Source organism: Boleophthalmus pectinirostris, unplaced genomic scaffold (genome assembly GCF_026225935.1).
Source record: "Boleophthalmus pectinirostris isolate CB_2022bp ecotype Guang Dong unplaced genomic scaffold, ASM2622593v1 HiC_scaffold_14, whole genome shotgun sequence".
NCBI classification, from domain to species: Eukaryota; Metazoa; Chordata; class Actinopteri; order Gobiiformes; family Gobiidae; genus Boleophthalmus; species Boleophthalmus pectinirostris.
Window position 1 is genome coordinate 4,516,121 of NW_026571047.1, and position 21,415 is coordinate 4,537,535.

The 21,415-nt window shown below is 38.5% G+C and overlaps 1 protein-coding gene across 2 annotated transcripts in view; it reads right to left on the reverse strand.

Moving 5' to 3' along the window:
- LOC110155179 (ras-associating and dilute domain-containing protein-like) overlaps positions 1-21,415 on the reverse strand; it is a 63,402-nt gene that overhangs the window by 925 nt on the left and 41,062 nt on the right. Inside the window, exons 11-16 of one of the 2 annotated variants that reach the window (XR_008631783.1) lie at positions 9,425-9,689; positions 7,158-7,330; positions 6,253-6,394; positions 5,064-5,224; positions 2,884-3,151; positions 1,312-1,477 (exon numbers count right to left, since the gene is read on the reverse strand). Coding sequence is in view for 1 of the 2 variants with exons in the window: in XM_055150618.1 (XP_055006593.1) it covers positions 1,308-1,477; positions 2,884-3,151; positions 5,064-5,224; positions 6,253-6,394; positions 7,158-7,330; positions 9,425-9,689 (1,179 nt within the window). In the remaining variant the exon portion in view is untranslated. Of the gene's footprint in view, positions 1-1,307; positions 1,478-2,883; positions 3,152-5,063; positions 5,225-6,252; positions 6,395-7,157; positions 7,331-9,424; positions 9,690-21,415 lie in introns of both variants that reach the window. The other variant, XM_055150618.1, reaches the window with a different exon arrangement.

The window sequence follows — 21,415 nt, forward strand, 5'->3', positions numbered from 1 at the left end:
GTTTTTGTGACTGGTGCCGCCCTGTGGCACCTGATTTTCCCAGTGGTCTCCCATCCAAGTACTGGCCCAGCCCTGCTGAGCTTCTGAGATCTGACGGGATCAGACTTTGACAAGCTGGTATGACCACGGCATGTTCAGGATTGTTTATTATTGATCAAATTTAAGTAATGATCAATGTTAGAAATGTTAAATGTTAGAATATTTGAAATTGTTCTTTCTGGCATACTTTAAATACATACATAAATCCAACATTTATAAATTCAACAGGCACATTAGTAAGGTGTACTGGACGCAAACTAAGTATTACTAAGTAAATAAAGAGTTATTTAATGTAAATCATGGCAATATATTTTAACATAAACATACAGTAGAGCAAATGGAAAACAATTGTTTTTTAACATTTGTGTTTTTAATATTCTTAGACACTAATGAGTGGTGTTTGGTTTAACCTACAGCATGAAACCGTATGAGTAATATATCGTTCAGTGTAATCGTACTCTTTCTGGGGTGGTACATCACTTGCATGATTCCACAGAAACAGAAAGTTCTCTATCTTTCTCCATGGAGGTAGATGTGACAATTTGCCATAGAAAACCAATAAACCAGAAGTTCCACAACCCTACAGGGCAGGACATTCAGCCATGTGAAAAAGGTTTATATTAGAGCCAAAGGAACAACATTTCCATGGAAACAAGCATGAGGAGGGTCTCCCTCTCCCGCCAAGTGAGAGTCAGGTCTGTGGAGATGCAAACCGGTTCATTTTAAGAACACAAGGTTTGATTTGTTTTTTAGGGCAGTTAACAACCAAAATTATGATGTTGTATTTGAGTCTTTTTTTGTTTTGTTTATTTTTTTGTTTTTTTGCTAAAACTTACATATTGTGGCTTTAAGTATGCATCATGTACACTGGTGTAGTGGGGATTTATTAAGTGGGGGTATGCGATTCATGACGTCATCGCCCTGCCGAAATACACATAGGTGTCATATAGATTGTTTGTTTATTTAAAAAATAAAAAAAAAACAGTAAAAGCATAACACACACACATATACAGGAGAAGTGGGCAGATAGCGTAATCTCTGCGTACCACACCCACTACACCCCTAGTTATGTATTTACAATTAAAACATGCTGTAGCTGAATGCATTAGTGTGAAAATAGTAAAATGAAAGTTAGTAAAAGAGCTGTTGGGTAAGCAGCTCAAAGGCAGAGCAGCTTGTGGCAGTGTTGTGGAGATGACAGTTTAAATGAGGATTAAACATGATGGTTAGAGTCTAAGTGATAACATGATCACACATGTGCCCCTCACCCACGTGTCGACCAGAGCCAGACCGATGCCCCTCTCTCCTCGCTGCAGGTCCAGGCTGAACACTTCCTGGTTGTTGTTCTCATGGTCCTCTTCCTCCTTCTGCTCCACCACAGTCTTCATACAGGAGCCTTCAGACCTGAGCTCAGCCCGGCCCTCACACACCAACACACCTACAAGAAGAAAGGTTTTTAAGAAGTGCATTCACACTGCAAAACACACAGAGAAACTGTGTGTTCACGCATATTTTTCACATGCATGTATGAGAGGTTTACATGTTTTTCTAATTATGACAAGATGGGTTCACACTTAGCAGTATTAGGTCCTAAATTAAGGCCATTTTAGTCCTGGTTTAGTCCTGATCTACTTTTTTAGTTTAGAGAATGCAGCTATATATATATATATATATATATATATATATATATATATATATATGCACACACACACACAGCTGCATTAAATATGGATAGCAAAAAAGCACCATACAATAACTATATGCTGCCCTCTGCTGGCCATGCGACCTGTTAGAGACTATGTCAGACCTGGGCATTGTGCAGCTCCCGGGCCACATTCGGCCCTTTGGCTGACTCTGACTGGCCCGTTAAGATAATTTGGAATTACAAAATAAACATATTTTATGTTTTACCTAAGGCTTGGACTAAAGCTGCATTGCTTTTATTTTAGAGGTGTTTTTTTTTTTTTTTTTTTTTTTAATGACACCCACTGGAAGGAGACCCTGGGGAAGACTCGGGACATGCTGGAGGGACTATGTCTCTGGACTGGCCTGGGAACACCTGGGGATACTCCCGAAGGAGCTGGAGGAAGTGTCCGGTGTGAAGGAAGACTGGGAGTCTCTGCTTAGACTGCTGCCCCAGCAACCTGGCCCCGGATAAGTGGAAGAAAATGGATGGATTTTTTATGAGATTTCTTGTAATGCAGCCTCACTTTTTCATTGCTTAGTCATAACATAAACTCTCACCAGTTTGACCAGCTCATCAAAACAATGCTATTTACTGCTCTTTATAAAGAAATGCAATTAATATTATACAAAACTGAGTAAAGCATTTTGGCCCAGCCTTCCACAGTATTTTCTGTTCTCATGTGGCCCCATAGAAAAAAAAAAAAAGCCCACCCCTGAGCTAGAGCACAGATCTGAAGCTGAACCCAAGATGGCATCGTGATGTTTTTAGTGGTCTGTGCTCTAGTAAGGGCGCAAAAAAATGTTCTCTTCCACATTTACTTCCTCAGTACAGGCAAGTACCTCCCACTCATATGACGTCTGTGACATGCACGGCATGGAGCGTTTGGACCAATCAGTTGCGAGAGCTGCTAGAGATAGACGTGTTGAGGATTTAACTTTTTTATTGTGAAAATAGAAAAGAATCCCTACAAAAAGTTGTCGATGCCCTCTCAGAACTCAGACAGTTTGAATTCCCAAAATGCATTGGGCTCTATGGGAAAATTCTTTCTAGACCCAAGCTCCGGGGAGCTGCAGTACCTGGAGCGGCCGGGGCCGGGGAGGGGCTTATCCAGTTTTTATTATAGATCTATGGACTAGAACCATTTCCATACAAATTACCTTCTTTGAGTATGTCTCCATTAGACATCCACAGATTGGCCTCATTGTTCTTCAGCTGCTGTGATTGGTCGATGGGGTGATCGTGACCATTGTCGTGCGGCTGGGGGCTTCTGGGAGGGGTGAGTGGACAGGGGGAGGAGCCTACAGCAGAGCATGTCATGGCGTCTCCATCTTCTTCCTGTCCCTGATTTTGAAGCTCCAGATGTTGTAGTTTTTGTGCCAGCCGCAGCGTGCCGTCGTCAGTTTGGAGGTGGGATTTTGGAGGAGCCTAATAAAAGACAAACGATATTCAAATGTGCACAAAAGCAGGACTGGACATTTGAAGTGTCTTATGGATTTACACAGTGCAAATCATCACTAGAGGTAAAGGAACTGTATGTAAGATTTCGATTTGAAATTCCATAAACATGAGTGAACTGTGTCCCCAGATTAGGTCATCAAAAGTATCAAAAATCAGATACTAACAAGTGTTTTTTTTTTTGTTTTTTTTTAGCATTGTGGTATTGGAATCGGTATTGAGTATCAAGTTCAAATTAGTATCAAATAAAGTTTTTAATTTCAGCATCTCAACACATCTACTCAGTACGTTGAAAATGCATGACCCGATGAATCCTACATTTCCACATTTGTACACATCCCCCAGTTTGAGAAGCTCTGTGATATTTCTCTGCTCCACACAGTTCAGTCTGACAGCTGCAGTGACAGATAAACATTAGTGTGGAAACGCTGAGTCTGGCTGTGTGAGCGAAGACTGTGTTGTTTCAGGTTTGTTTTTATGAGGCTCAAATAAAAATGTGTTGTGAGGTTATGATGTTTTTCCCACAGACCTGTGCCATAGACCCAGCCGCGATCACACACAGACCTACACAAGTGTCAAAGCACAATCCCCAAGCAACTGGGAAAGGAAAATATTTTGCTGTTAGATTTGGTATGTGTTTTTAATCAAGATGTGGTTCAAAGTGCAGATTTAAACTTGTCCAGGAGTTTGAAAGGAACTGTATGTAGCCTGCACTCTTACACTCGTACACTATATACTCAACTTGACATGCCGAATACACATGTGCTCTTATACATGTTCTGATCCAGCTCAGGATCATTCTAAAGACATTCAGGTATCAGGTATGCCTTTTTAGTATTGATACTTGTTCAAATGAGCATCTAGCTTCGTTACTACTTAGTCTTCAGTTCACTGGTCATTTTTAGGGGTGTAATGGTACAAAAATCATACTTTGGTACGTACCTCGGTTTTGAGGTCACGGTTCGGTTAATTTTCGGTTCAGTTTGGGAACAAGATGCAAAACCATTCGCTTGTTGTTTATTTGTGTGTTTATTAAACCAACTATTTGTTTTAACATTATACAAACAGGAAAATAAAATAAATGTAAAGTCCTGCTTAGTAAAACTAATACGTTAAATTAAATATTCTCAAATAAACAACAAATGTATGAAATATTATAAAAAATAAAATCCTTGTAAACAGTAAACAAAACTTTTCAAAAAGTAAAGTGCAACACTTAACAGTTCCAGCATGAACTTTTACTCAATCTTCAGATTTTGGTCAGAAAAAACAGTAAGCAGTAAATGCAGACCTGCTGCAGTTACAGTGTCAGTGGGGGGGCGGAGATTCCGTGCCCGCGAAAGGTGAAAGTGACAACCGGGGTGTGACGATCGTAGTTTTGCGAGGCTTCACGGAGGGACGTGGTCAAGACGAAATTGCCACCCTAACTATAAAGTGCTGCAGGAAACACTGCCACCCCAGTCACGGACAAGTTCCTCGTGAATATTAAAGAGCAGAGCCTCCGTGTAGCTGCACATGTAGTGGCAGAATGTAAACACATACAAATTGCACAGACTCACTTGTGCACAGCCCTGCACCAAACTGAACATCTCATACCGAAACGGTTCAGTATGAATACATGTACCGTTACACTACTGCTGATTACTGTACCCAATTTCTCCTATTTATTGAGCTAAGCAGCTGTTGAGGTCAAACTGTGTCTGTTTTTATAGTAAAGGTAAAACTTTACACTGGCCTCTGAAAGTTGTGGAAAACCCTTAAAAACTCAACACGGTGTACAATTAAAATACTCTGAATGCATAAGGGAAGTGAGGAATAACTGGACCACTGCAAACTGTTTAAATGGACTAGTTTTAAACAGTAAAGATGAGAGTGTGTGTACCTGCTCCTCTGTGCTCTCACACGTGTTATAGATGAAGAGGCTGAGCTCCTCCAGCTGCTCCCACAGTCCACACTCTGTCACGGGGCTCTCCAAGAGGAACTGGTACCCCCCGTCAGGCAGCACCAAAGGGTGCTGGGTGTCAAAACTCTCCAATATGTCTCCTGACAAGAAACACATATGTATTTATTAATAATAAAATGTAAAATGGTGTGTGATGAATTCCAGTGTAACAGTGTAAGTTATGACTTTGATCTTTGTTTGAAAATGAAAATCTGATTTCTCCACAGAACCTGTCAGACAGTCCTTGTCCCAGTCTACAGTAGGTCAGAAAACATTCAGGGGCACATACTAATTCAGTAATATTTGAACTCTGTAGCTGTAAAAGCTGAAAAAAAGATGCTAACATGGAATTATAAGCCTCTCGGATCAAGAGAACTCAAACATGTTGTATAATGTATATTGTATTTTCTTGGCTGTTTCTTGGCAAGGGCTTTATGCCTCTCCTACAGCTGTGTGTCTACATTTACATGATGCCTGTTCAAATCACAGTTATCTGATTTGAACAGGCATCATTGAACAGGCATCTGATTTTTCAGCTTGGTTAGAAATACATTTAAAGGAGAATAACATAACTTTTTTTGGTGGAGGATTGCTCAGGATAATACTACTGAAGCAAATGACAGGTTAGGAGTCTATTTTATAAAGAGTGCATATGTACAAAAATGTTACATATGTGACTCTTGATGTTTGAAGAAGTTTGAGAAAAAGACTACTTTGCGAGGAAATGTGCATCATGATCCAAAAACTAAACTCTCTTGAGATGTGGCAAAAGGCAATCTGTGCTCAGACGGACAAGTAAGTCTGTATTTACAGACTTTAGTACAAACACGTTTGAATTTATAAATGAGACCCAGATATGTATGAAGAAAGCATGTTTTTCAAGCTATAACTGAACAGATTCAACATGTCAAGTTTGATCTCATAATATCAAAGACTCCAGGAAAATCAATAACATCTCTATGGAGACATGCGGTGAACCCCCCACTTAAAAAGTGACATAGTGCGCCCTCGAACGTCCATGTGAAGTCTCTGCATTATTCCTTCACATTTCACATGTGCATTTTCAGATGTGAAACACAGAATGCTAAAGACAGCAGAGGTACTGTTGTGAGTGTTGTTTCTCTCTTACTCGTGTTCAGAGCTGCATCCTGGTCCAGGGCTGATGGGCTCCACATGCTGTGGGGGTGAGACAGGGGGCGGTAGAGGCTGAGCAGGTGGTGTAGTTGTGCAGGAAGTAGAGAGGGATAGAGCGAGCGGGACCCCCAACAGGTCTGCAAAACAACACACATATCATACCATGGATTACCAAAACGGGCTGAACAACAGGGCAAAAAATGACAATAAATTACTTTTTTTCCCTCAAATTTATCAGTCTAAATTTTTGGTTTGATTATTTTGTTTGTTTGTTTGTGTGTGTGTTGCTTTTCTCTCTTTTTTTAAAGCAGACCTATTCTGTAAAATGGACTTTTCTGAGCCTTTAACCATGTTATAGTTGTTTCCACATTTACTCATCAAAAGTTGTACTTAATTTGTGCACGTTTGAACAATCTTTAATGCCTATTTTTTCAACTCGCTTTATTGCAGATCAACCTGTTTTCATGGTCCTTGGTGAACCACTTCCAATTTTATTCTCCAGTTTTATTTCCTTAATCAGTGGATCAAGTGAATCAGAGCATGTACAAATCAGCAGTGTCACTAAGAAATTTTGGTTAAAAAAAACAAAAACAAAAAACATGGTCTACTATTGTGATGTGCGCTATCTGGCACTGGAGGTGCTGACTGTTTGTGATGATGTTTACGGCGATGTCAGCTCCCATTGGGCACCACAGTTTTCTAACACGGAAGTCAGCGGGTTTGCTTCTTGTATTAAGTCGTTTTAGATGAATATTGTGATTTGAAATTATAAGATAATGTTAAGATAATGATCATAGATTAGAACTATACAACAGATACAAGCAAACTATGTGTTCTTTACTAGTAGTTTCAACAATATGCTTGTAAGTGTATATAATACGTGTCTGTGTGTAATCTAACCTTGAGTAGGGTCTTGCGGGGGGTCGCCAGGAGGTTAAGGGCCCCGGACAGCTTTAGCGTCTGCTCTAGGGCCACTTCTCCCAGGGCCCTCTCATGAGCCCAGTCTAAGATCATGTCCAGACTGGCCCTTAGGTGGACCCCACGGGACCACTGGTAGAAGCCCTCCTCTGAACCTGCACGAAGACACAGATGAGATAAATGAAAGAATTTAAGAAAGAAATTAGAAAGAATTTACAGTATTTACTCTTAGGGGTTTTTTTTTGGTTTTTTTTGGACAAGCAATTGTGAGTAGATTTACAATTGATGTTTTAATAATGGGGTTCTGTTTCAAGTTTACATCCAGAAGAACTGACAAAAAGACTGAAATCTGAACAGACACACAGCTTTTATGTTTGTGAAGCAAATTCTGGTACTTCAAAAACTGCTCCCTTAGAAAGATTTGCTAATTGTGTTCATTCCAATTGTGATTTCAATTTGATTTACCAAGATTTTTAGGTCACAGTATGACTGTACAGGCTAGGACCATTTTAGAGGAAAAATTAAGTCACTTCTATGTAATCTACACCAAAAGAAGTTTCCAAAAAATTCATGCTTCAGTTTTGTCTCCATGGAGATGCTGTTGCTTTGCCTAGAATGGTCCACAGTATGGTATTATAGTTTTATTGTTAAAAATCTGTTGAAAAACATCTGACCTTATTGTGGAACATTACAAGCAAATAGATAACAGAGTCTCCAAATACATTTCAAGAGTGTCCCTCCAGAAATCTAATGGGAAAACTGCAGTTCCCTCTATCACCAGCAGAGAGCAATATTGTCACAAAAGTAACAGCCATGAGCTTTCATTCTTCATCTTTTAGAAATAACATTATATTCAATACTGAGACAATTCTTGAATCATGTAAACCAGTGTTTCCCAAACCTTTTTTTTGGTGACCCATAATTTAAAAGTCACAAACCTGCACGACCCAAGTCAGTAGACATTATTCATAACTCACAAAATAAAGGTAGATTTGAGCATTATTGAACATTAATGAGGATATTTTATTGTTGACTGAGTGATTGTGTATTACTCAAGTTTTAAACAATGAATCCCTGAAGCAGCAATAAAGGGATCCATAAGTCACCTGTTTGGACATTAAATGTAGGACATTTCTTTTTCTTTTCAACATTCAATTGAAGCAGCAATATTGGAACAAAATAGTCAATAAAGTAATGACAAAAAGATTAGAAATGATACAAAACCTGTCTTAACATTTGGACATTTCTAGTGAGATAGGTGGACCTGTGTGTGTTTTTGTAGTGTGTTCAGTCCGGGTGCAGAAGGAGACGCAGCAGCAGATCAGGAGCAGCTTTCATTCTGTTTCTGTGCTTTGTCTTCATTTTTGTGAGCACAGAAAATCTCATGTGTATATTGCAGATCTACATGCAGATCATGACAAGGTGACCCAAAAAAAAATCTCTTGCGACCCACCTCAGGGTCATGACCCAGTCTTTGGGAAACAATGCTTTAAGTTACTCTTACATGAGTAGCAGTTTTCCCAAATATTTCTGTTACTCTTGCTTGAGTAATCTCTAGGACCACTACTACTACTTCTTGAATATTCATTATTTTGAAGTAACTTTCGCCTTACTTCAGTGTAATTGTTGGCTATTCTACCCACGTCTGGCTAAACCGCACGTTTGTATGTCTGGGTTAGTTGCCTGGCCAGCCGACACTACACACTTGTTCTCAATTTTACACAGATATTTGTTTGGGCTGAAACTGAATCATGTCTCCTCAACGGATTAACCAATCGGAGAGACGCATCTGTTCTTGTTACAACAAACATGGTGGCTTACGAATAAAAAGAGAGAAACAAAAGTGAGAACAGCACAAATTTGCTGTTTAACAGTCAGATTACAGATGTGTTGACCTGGTTTATGGTTTATATCTCTGTAGTTACTGGGACTATCCACATGAAACAAAGTTCAACATCTTCTCTGTTAGCACAAATAACAGATGTGGAATATTTTGTTCACAAGAGCTTCAGACAGTGGTACTATTATTAAACACCAAAGACGTGATTGTTGTCAGTTGAAATGACTTTGAGCCATAAGGTTAATGCTAAGCTTGTGGAGCCAATTCAAACAAATATTGATAAAGTTCATCGTTTGTGGATCAGAAGTTTGGAGATTTCTGCCAGAAACACTAAATCTCCCATAGAGTGTGAAATTATAACTTCATCAAATTCTAAAACTTGAACACAACTTTCTGGAACCGTCCCTACCTCTCTCCATGAGCGAGTTGAAGAGTGAGGCGTTGATGAAGTAGAAGAGATACCCAACGAGCTGGGCTGACATCTCCGGGTGAAGTTGGCAGGTCTGGAGCAGTGTCCACGTTTGGTTGAGGACCTCCACCACCTTCTGGATCTCCTCAGGGGCATGGAGAGCAGGAGTACCCAGGACCGGAGAGCCGTCTATGGTGTCAGGAGTGTCCGGACTCCCCCTGAACGGGTTACAGTCCAGGACAGCTGGTAGGAGAGGGTACAATACCTGCAGAGAGAGTGGTAGTAAATTATATACTGAATATACTCATCATTTTGATATAAACATGTTTGTATTAATCTGTTCTACATGATCCCTGTGTTTTTATTTTGTTTGTTGCTTCATTTGAGTGGAACTGAATGCTGTGGGTGATGTCACATTGACTTAGTCCACCTTTGTATACAGTCCATGTCAGGGGTGGGCAATTCTTTTTTCCATGGGGCCACATGAGAAACAGAAAATATTGTGGAGGGTCAAAATATTTAACTCAGTTCTGCATAATGTGAATTGTATTTCTTTATAAAAAGCTGTAAATACCATTGTTTTGATGAGCTGGTCAGACTGTTGAGTTTATGTTATGACTAAGCAATGAAAAAGTGAGATTGTCCTACAAAAAATGTCATTAAAAAAACCAAAAAAAAACAACACCTCTAAAATAAAAGCAATGCAGCTTTAGTCCATAAAAAATAAAGGTAAGATGGTAAAATATGTTTATTTTGTAATTACAAATGAGCTTAAACAGGCTGGACAGAGTCAACCAAAGGGACATATGTGGTCCTGGAACTGCACAATGCCCAGTTCCGGTTTATGTGGTAAGTAGGGCAACACGATGTGCCAATAAAATTATATGTCATTAATATTTTTCTCACATAGATTGACCACAATTTTCTATTTAATTTTATTTGTTGAAAATCAAATACAAATGTCTTTCAATATTAATTTTCCAAAGCCATAAGATGCGGGTTAGTCCTATGTTCATTCAGCCCTATGTTCCTTTATTTCTAAGATTTTTCTCAAAATGAAACTCTAAGTCAGGTCATTTGTTGGAAATGTGGGAACATAGGGCCTAATTTTGGGGGGAAAAAAAGAGAGAGAAAGGGAAGAGAGGGCTGAGGGAACATAGGCACGCTCCCCAAAATGCAGACTTTTAACATGTGTCACCTACATATTACTATTTTAACTGAAAATATACGACCAAATCATCAAATCTATATCATGTTTAAAGCTGCACAATATATCAAAATGAATGGAATGTACGGTATCCTTGTCAGTCCATTTTCCAATCTTCTGTCAAATGTTGAAAAGCTCCAGGGGTTTACAACATGCACTCTGAACAGAATCCTACTAATACTTCCTACGCAAATCTAAACCCAGTCCCAGTTTTATTCCATGGACATCGTGTCACAGAGGTACTTCGAAATAACTGTACAGTAATGTGAAGTAGCTCAGAATACAGTAATACTCTGGGAATGCGCTGCTCCTCCCAAGACTGAAAAGACAATTCCTGTGGGCCCTTTGAGGTCGGAAAACTTTACAGCCCAAACTTATTGATTTCTGAGGTAAAACAAATCATTTAACCAGCAGCTCAAATGTCAGACCACCCAGACCTCAGCCCACACCCTCCACTCACTGTTCACTCTGCAACGCACGGGCAAGAGCAAGCACGCAATTACGACGGAGTAGACTTGGGTTCATTCTACTTCTTAACATACTTGTACTTGTAATTGAGGATAATTTTAGTCATTTATTGAAATTTGTTTGTGTTAAAATCATAACTATAACGGTAAGAACCAGAGTAGCAGTACCAACACAAAACCGTCTCACCCAGGTCAGCTTTTCCGGTGAGGGGTTCATAACCATGCCATCGCTCTGCCTGGAATGTTCCACAGTGTGACATTAAAGGGCTCTGCTTTACATTTATTCAATTACAGATGGTTTTAGAGCCAAAAAACAGGCATTCTGACTGTGAGCGGGGTCGCCTCTCCACACATCTGACCTGTACCTTAGTGTGGCTTGGTCTCCGTGAAGATAGAAAGGTTAAAATACTATCCACCTTATTCTGCCACGCCCACTTTTGTCTCTAAATGCTCCTAAACTGCGCTTTTTTGTGCGGTACTTCTGGTGAAACGGGGATTTCATTCATTTCAATGGAGAATTTTGGAAACATTTTACATACATTAAACACCAGATCTTTGGCATTTTTTGTTCTAATAACATAAAAATTGGCACTGCACACATCCGTCCCATTAGGATGACACCCTCCGAATTTAAGATCGGTCAGATGAGCAGTTCAAGAGTTATGCTTGGAACAGACAAACACAAACAAACAGACACACAGAGAGATGTTTCTTGCATTAATAGATATAAAGTCAGTTCAAATGTTCATGTGCACCAACAGGTCACACAGCACTGGTTCTCTTAAGGGCTTTAAAATTTCTTTATAGTCAAGTTTAGAGTTTTACAGTCAAGTTTTGTGTAAAAGACTGATCTAAAATGCTGCTAATATTGTGTAAAAAAGTTTCAAGTAACATAAACTTCAAGTAGTAGCCTATTTTTTTCATGCATGCATACTGGCCTGGAATGTTTCACAGTGTAGTGTTGTAGTCCAGACCGCACTAATCGAGACCAAGACCTGTCTGAGACCACAGGGTCCTGAGACCGAGACAAGACCAAGACTGTTAAAGGTCAAGACAAGACCAAGACCACGGCCTATCGAGACCAAATCGAGACCATCTTTGTCATTTTCTACGTACATTCATTTGTATTTTACAGTTATTTTGACACACTCTGTGCTCCTTTTTTGAACCCTCACCCACAGTTTAACAACACCATATTTAACTAATATAACTTTACAGAAAACTGTGAAGAAAGCGAAAAAAATGAGTAGTTAGACCTCGAGTCTGTGACATAACCAAATCCAAGTTCCTTCAAGACCGAGACAAGACCGAGTCCAAATGTGGTCGAGTCCGAGACGAGACCAAGACCATAAAAAAAAAAAAAAACTGTCTCAAGGCACAGTTAGTAGCACTAACTTACTGTATATATAATGACTGTATTTGTATTGCTCAAAAATACACAGTAAAATATGCATTCTTCCTCTGACCTCTCCACAGATCTGGTACTTCACTTATACAATTTTAGGGTTGTCTTTTCATCGATCACAAACTTAACGTGGAAAGTCATGTACATAACATTTTAGTACACAAGGCTCTTGACCTGTAGTATCACCTGCTTGTCTCCATGGAGATGTAAATAATAAAAATGTACATAGTTCGCCTTTAAGTACCAATTGTGCAGAATTCCAAGTCCTGTGTGAATACATTTTTGGACATATAACTGCACTTTTACATTAAGGTGCACTTTGTAACTTTTTTGTTTGAGGATCCATCACCTGCTTGTTTTTATGGAGATGTCATTGCTCTGCCTGGAATGTTCCACAGTGTGACATTAAACAGCTCTATCTTACCTGTATTCAATTAGAGATAGTTTTATAGCTCAAAAATACCTATAGAAAAACAGATATTCTGACTGTGAATGGGGTTGCCTCTCTGCAGATCTTACCCGTAACTTAGTCTGGCTCAGTCTCCGTGAAGATAGAAAGGTTTAATGCCATAGTGTGAAACATTCCAGACAAAGTAATAACATCTCCATGAAAAGCATTTGACTAAACGGAGCCTCCAGCAGAAAAGTGACACAAAGCACCTTTTAAGACTTAAAAGAACTGCAAAAAGGAGCTCATTTTGTTCAACATAAACATGAAAATGTCTGTTCAAAGCTTCATGCTGCTCTTGTTCGCACAATGTTAGCTTTGTTCTGCCTACTTGTCACTCTACTTTCCTTTTTCAATCTTCCGCGCCCTGTGCCAGCCATAGAATCCTTAAAAGTCTGGGGATAAGTGGCGTGGGCTCCGCATGGCACTGGTACAACCCAGTGAGTAATGACTTCAGAAGGAATCCACCCTGAAAAGATCAGGTTACAAGTGCGCTAAAGCCAAGAGGACAGTCACACCAGACAATGGGAATGTTTATGACGCCAGTGTTACAGGAACAGACAGTTTTCATGTTCTATAGAATCTGATGATGTCATCATTTCGGGGCTGGGGCCTATATAACTCTATGGGAGATTTACTGTTCTTTTCAAAGTCATACCCAAACTTAACCACATATGTTGGATGCTATTATTTGTTTAAGACTGGTTCTACAAACTTCCCATCATAATCTTAAAGGAGCTGTATGTACCTGTGCTCTTACCAAGTTTAAAAGGAACTGCAATCACAACTGAACCTGTGTCTCCAGAGTCATTTGATACCATCGTAAACGATGCATTTTGTGCCTTCTTTATCATTATTATTAGTTTGTACAACCATAAACAAAAACAAAACTGGCATCTTTAAAAAATTAAGATAAGAGCTAAAAAAAAAAAAAAAAAGATTATATTTCCGTTAAAGTTGTTAGCATGTGGAACAATGTGTATGATGATTGAACACTGTAGAAGCCTTTAAAAATTAGAGTATAAAGCTTTATGTTTTGAAAGCTATAGAGCTCTGGAATGAATGATGAATTATGCTTTATTTTGTTTGTTTTAATTGATATTTTGTCTCTTATATATACAGTAAGTCATGAGTGAAATTGTAAACACAAACTTGCTGTTCATACACTGCTTTTCTTTCTTGGAATTATGTCATTGTTAAATAGGATTTGGCATTAGAAGTACTTTTTACTTCAGCCTAAATACTAAAAACTATGTTTTGTTTGTTTGTAGTGCTGCAAAAATGACCATATAAACTACTACTACTACTATTAGTGCAGATAGACACATTCAAGTCTGTTTCATTGTCAGTTTATGGACAGGCCTCATGTGAAAGCTCAGAATTCAAACATTTTCTCCCTGAGCTGCAGAGACTGCATTAGCACTAATTCATGATTGGCTGTAGGTGCTGGGGTTTAGGGAGTGACCATTCAGATCAGAGAGAGTCATTTTAGGTTTAAACACACTGGATTTCAGCACTGAAACTGTCAACACAAATGAGAGACTCATGTGAGGCTCATTCTGCTTTCTGATTGGATAATCATCTTAAAAAACACAACACCAAATAGGCTCTATTTATGCTTACGTCACAAACCAGGACACATGCTAGATCTGCTTAATGCCATACAGTGAAACATTCCAAGCAAAGCAGTGGTCCAAAGTTATTCCTCAATTACTTGGAATATCATTCACCGAGGATGTAACAATATCCAAATCTCTTGATGTGATATTTTCACAATATGTATCTCACAGTATGATACTTATTTTGATACTTGTGGAGTTTAACAAAATGGTGAATATGCTACTTTTTCCTTTTAAAAGCCTTTGGTTATAATATGTTAAATAATACAAATTACAAAATTAAATAAAATGCTTAATAACAGCTATTTCTGCATTTAGTCTGCACTGACAACACCAAAGGATCATGGTCTATGTAGTTCCTTCAGTTTTTTTTTCTGTTGCTGCACTAAAACTATTCATTTGAGCAAAGAGGCTTGTAATTTGATATATTGTGATGGTTCACGATATTATTGGGTGTTAACCAACTGCCATAATCCTCGGCTTCTGAACCACTCGGACATATCCACGTCATCAGAGCTCCGCCAGGTGCTGGTCCAATTCCCCCAAAGCCCTCGACTCCTCTGTTTGACTCTTTTACCAAGGATGCAACGGTGGATCCTTGGCTGCCTCAGAGTACTCGAAATTGCCCATAGTGCATCATAACTTTCATTTTTTACTAACTTTATTTAAGCAGTAAAACACATTTTAATCAAATAAAACTCATTCTATAATAATAATTTTTTAAAAAAAAGGGAATATTTAGCTATTTTATATTGCTATTCACATTGCTGCAAATAGCATTATTATCAGACTGAACGAATTCAAATCAAGACAAACACAGCAACATCTGTTGAAGACGGTGATTGGAAATAAAATTAGCCTATCATCTGAAAATGTTTCAGCCTGTGAATTGATTTCTTTAGTCTAATTATCAACAAGTCAATAACAGATGATTCACTCAGCCTTTAATATTCAGATGTTTTAATGCACATTGACACATAAAAACACCTCTAAACACTTTATACTTAGAAACTGTGGAAACATGTTTATTAAAACTCATAGTTTTATCTCATTTGATCTGGTCACGGGACACGGTGCAGTCGCTCTCTCCAGAGCCTGTTCAGGTGCAGGACACTTGGTTCTGCTTCACAGGAGCCGACTCTGGAGGACTGCTACAAAGTGGTCTTTAGAGGAAGGATCCTGGGAATTGAGACGCATCCAATGTGAGACTTTTGACCATACAATCCATCCATAACTGCAATTAGTGTGAACACTAAAGCTAACAACAATTAGCATGCTATGTGCATTCCAGATTATCTGACAATAAAATGCTTTCTAATTATCTCTATATTCAGACAACACACAGCAGATTTATTTTGACCTCAAGAGCTGCTCATATACTCTACCGGTCAAAAGTTTTAGAACACCCTAATTTTTCCAGTTATTTATTGCAATTCAAGTCGTGCAAGTCCAATGAAGAGCTTAAAATGATACAAAGGTAAGAACTGAACAGACAGAGGTTACAAAAAAAAAAAAAAAAGATAAAAGATAACAAAACACAAGTTGAAGCTATAAGAGGGTGAGCTTGAAAACATGGAGTGTCCAGCACAGTGTCCAGACTTAAGCCCCATCGAGCTGGTTTGGGATGAACTGGACAGAAGAGTGAAGCAAACTACAAGTGCCATACATTTATGGAACTTCTGCAACAGACTTGGGAACAGCTTTCTGAAGAATATTTTTTACTGTAAAAAGAACGAGCCACGAGTGTGTTCAGCTGTATATCTGCCAAAGGTGGACACTCTGATGAGTCAAAGGTTTAGAATACGTTTTGGTCAATAAATTGATTCTATGATTTATTTTTCAACTCAGATTGCTTTTTTATTCTTTGCTTTCATTTCAGAGTGCAATGAGACAATGAGACAATAAACGGTAAAATAGTGAAAAAAGTATTTTGTTCTAAAACTTTTGACCGGTAGTGCACATCTGTTCTGGGGAAAATGAACAGATATGGGGAAGACATATTTTGCTCAAATACGGAAATAAATTGGGAACTGTTCCTTTAATAGTTGCCAGTCGCATTTTTAGCTGATTGCAGAAGGAATTAGTGCAGATGTTTTACAAGAGATAATTAAAGTGTTGCCCCAAAGCACAACAGCACAACAATAAACACGTGATTGTGCACAGGCCGACACTGACTCTGTGTGCAAACACCTTAAATAACCTTGTTGTGGAGACATTCAAAAAGTGCAAAGCCAGATGGAAAAGTGTGTGTTAACCCAGAGATATTTAAACCCCAAAAGAGCATTCATGACCCAGTGTACGGAATCGTATAGGTCAGACAAAACCAAACATTGACTTGATTCCATGACTTTGAGAAAGGGTTCGTTTGGGACAGAAAAGTGGCAAGTTTTGTGCATTTGACAGGGTTTCATGTTTTTATAATTATTACTTGGTTTGGTGGGATCCTACCTGTGGTAAATATTTGTCATAGTTTTACAGCAGTTAAGTGGCAGTTTGTGGGAAAAAAAGGTTGAGAAGAAAAGTTCAAAAATGCAGGAAGTACCGCTGAGTTATGAAACGGAATCCCTCTACCTATGTCATCAGCACGGACTATTTCATCCAAAATGAAGAAGGAAAGAAGGAATTTTCCTTTTGTTTTACATTATGGTTGCTAGGAAACAGAACTGGAATTAGCCCACCTAAGTATGTCACATCTGCTGTCCATGTCCAACAGGATGTAAAATGACAAACTAGACAATACAAGCAACATTTTATTTTATTTAATGTTTTTGTAAAATGTTGGACATTAACAACAGTGCAATTATTAGTCTAACCTGTCATAGGCACTTTAAAGATACACTATGTAACTTTTCTCACCTGTTTGTTTACTTTGAAAATGTTGTTGCTTTGCATGCAATATTCCACTCTACAGGATTAAATGTACCTCTATGGAAACATGCAGAAGACGCTACCAAGTCAAGTTACAGATCTAAGGAAAGGTGAGACTGCTCACAGTTAGAATGCATCTTTTTTGAGCAATAAAAGCAAAGACATGACAAACACATGACACAGTGACATGGTGCATCTTTAATCGGATTAATTATGGCTAGGGTCTTATAGGTGTATCAACTACAGTACCATAATATCATTACTTAAAGCCACTGTATTTCAAACTCATCATGCCTGTCTGGGTCCCTTTTGTGGAACAGCACAATCATGCGGGTGACCTGCCACCTCCAGAAAGTTCCATACTGTACCTTTAGAGACTCTGTGCTAGACAGTACTCAGTTAGATATGCTTAATTTGTTGACAACTGTGTGCAGTTGTCGCAGCATGCAGACTTTAATCTCTGGTAACACATGCAATTTTATCAACACATTTAAATTTGGGATGTAACAATATCCAAATCTCATGGTAGAACATTATCACTGTATGCATCTCATGGTACGATATTTATTGTGATATTTTGAAGGCGCTAATATAACTGTAGATAGGACACTTTTTTTGCTTTTAAAATACATTGACAAGATTTTGGTGTGAATTATTTCCATCATAATCGTAAGAATTCAAGTAAAAACATATTTCTTCATGTTGTTTGCACTGAAATGATTCATGGGATATGTAGTTTCCATTGTTTATAAGCTGTTGCTTCTATAAAACCATGCATTTAAGGAAAGGAACTTGTAATTCGATATATTGTGACAGCCCAAGACATTACTGTGAGACTTCTGAAGATAGAATATCACAATATTTTGGTTACTGTTACATCCATAATTTAAATAGTTTCTCAGCTGATATGATTTTTATTTGTATTTATTTCATTTGCACATAGCCTGCCTCTATGAACTAACATATTGTGTAGAACTACATTGTGACACTGCTGTTCTACTTTCTGTTCCCAAAAGGCAAAAAGAATATTCCATTGTGGACTTGTGCACATTCACCAAAAAGCACCACACCCTTGGCATGGCCCGGCGTGGGGAAAGTTTTTCATTCTGATTTCCAGCGGTGTGGGCGTACATGTCAAAACAGCGTCCAAAAATCCAGTTTTAATGAAGAGATGGCCCTATTTTTACTTTTAAAGCCCTATTCACAATGACATCGCCTCTGCAGTGACCTCAGCGCTTACGAACACAGCCAATCACAACGTAGTTTAATATGACCACTTCAAAACATACAGAAACCAAGACGCCAGATCCACTGCTTGCATGTTCTGCCAGTCACGAGTCAGCTCCTAGCCTACAAAGGCAGCCAGTGATATCTAGAGCAGGACTTTTCAGACTTTTTTTTTTCAGTTGTGGTACTTTTTTTTTTTTTTCTTCTTCTTCTTTTTTTTAATATTACCAAATTACACCATTTAGAAAAGCAAGAAAAGCTGGTGTAAGCAAAATGCATCTTACCCCAGTATCGATATATTGTAGAAATATCTGTTAACTGTTTGCAATTAAAGCATTTATTGTCCAATAATCTAGTTGTAAAGTTGTAAAACATCACTCTGACTTCTGAAAGTTGTAAATAGTGGATATAAACTCATCGTGGTGAATAATTAGGATGCTCAGACTGCATAAAGTCAACAAGGAATAACTTAGGACCACTGCAAAGATTTGAAAATGACCTAAAAATGAAAATTACATGTTTTTCAGTGAGTAAAAATCAGTTACAACGCCTTCATCCGAACTTGGATTTCAGAGATCTAGAGGAAACTTACATAATTCCTAAATAGTTGCTGTCCGTTGTGGTTTCAATGAATATGCGGTTATCAAACTTAAATGACTTCCAGATGTAGTCTACTTCATTCAGTGTATTCTTTTTGCTGACAGTGCATATATTTGGGTAATTACCGCATTACCGAATGAGACAGAAAACAGATATTTATTGTGTTTGGGGTTTTGAGAAACGTAAACATTTTTGCATGTTTGTGGTGAGTTTTTTTTTTTTTTTTGGGGTTGGTTTCGGGGGTTCCATGCCGTCCATCAGGCCTGTCACGGCACAGCTGGCTCAGAACAAGAAGAAGGACGTTTTCTCAAGAACATGTCAGACACAGACGCGGGGAATGCAGTAAAGACACAGGAGGTACACAGCTAGGGACTAATGGGCTATCCCTGCAGCTGTTTCCCATAGTAGACATGAATATGTGCTTGTTTTGTCTGAGCTAATATAGCAGGGTGACCAGACGTCCCTACTTACCCGCAAGAGTCTCACTTTTGAGTCCTGTGTCCCCTGTTCCAACAGATTTAGACAAAATCACTGATTTGTCCCAGTTTACAACACTAGAAATGCCCCAGGTGTCCCTATGTTTGACCAATTTGTTACTGACCAACAAAAAACATGCTTGAAAGTGAGCATAAGGCAAAAAAAAAAAAAGCAACGACAAAAGTCCATCAGATTAAATACTGACACGTGTGAGTCGAGAAAGGGCAATGTAAGTGCTCTTTGTAACATGCTGTCTGGTCACCATATAATATAGGAGGGCGAAGAAGATTTTCATATTTGTTGTACTAATTAGTGGCGAGAGTAGCCAAAAATTTTACTCATGTAAGATCAGTGGTGGTTACAAATTAAACTTTTTTTTTTTCCAGTTGACAAAAATGAAGTTTTATTTTGCTGTGTATCCTACCTGGATGTGTGAGGGATTACACAGACACCTAGCACCCCTGTTTAAGACTTTAGGGCCCTCATTTATCAATTCAGTTTAATTCAAGTTTATATATAATGCACATTGAAAACAACTTCAGCTGACCCAAGTGCTTCACATAAAAGTCAACAAAAAATAAATAACATGTGAAAACTACAATAAAAAACACCAAGATAACCTGACTAGCTCATGTTAAATGCCAGGGAGAAGAGGTGAGTTTTCAGTCTAGTCTTACACTGCGTTACAGACAGACAATCTGACAGGAAGAAGAAGGCTATTCCACAGTCCATGCACTGCCATAGAAAAGTCTCTGTCACTTCTTGTCTTGAGCCTCGTTTTGGGTACAACCAAAAGGAGCTGGTCTGATCTCAGGGCTCTAGGCAGAGTACAGGGCTGCAGTAATTATCAATTTCTCACAGAAATTCTTTTAAAGAAGATGCAGCACAATTTGGCTGTCCCATATGTCTTTAAGACATATAGGAATGTGGGGTCCTATCACCACATACAGGGACATTAGATGAGGTGCATGCCTGTCTCTGCACCACTCCAGTGCCACAGTACACCACAGTACACCACAGTACACCACAGTACACCACAGTACCACATGTGCACATATTTCCATCATCCAGCGTTTAACAAAGCCAAAAGGCTAATGTTGGTTAACCTGATGTTAAAAGTTTTCACCACTCTCCATCAGACGCCCCTTAATCCAAACTACAATGCCACAAATTGCACTAGTTATTTTTCCATTTATACAGTTTAGCGCATGGATTGATAACTGAGGCCCTGGGATCCTCACACACGAACTATATAGTCATGGAAATTGTAACTAATGATTATAATAAATACTCAATACTATACTTTTTGATCTGTTTTCAGAAAGTGTCAAGTTTATTTTAATGTACAAGCAACAGTTTATGCCTTTATGAACTACTACATGTGAACATCATACCATTTGTATTAGCACAGGGTATTGTCCAGACGAGGGAATTTGTCCATCTCAGGATCATAGGACTTTGCCTAAACACACAAACTCTACACAGAAATACTTTGTCCACTACAGCTCCATTACATTATTTATAGTAACAATCACCCGACGATCTTTCCTGTCATTGTAGCATCTATTTTTACACTCATCATTTTAAGTTTTCACAATTACTATAATCCAACACATTCAGATTCATACCACAAACAACAAACTGCTCCCCCGTGTTTACTCTTGTGGCTGCTA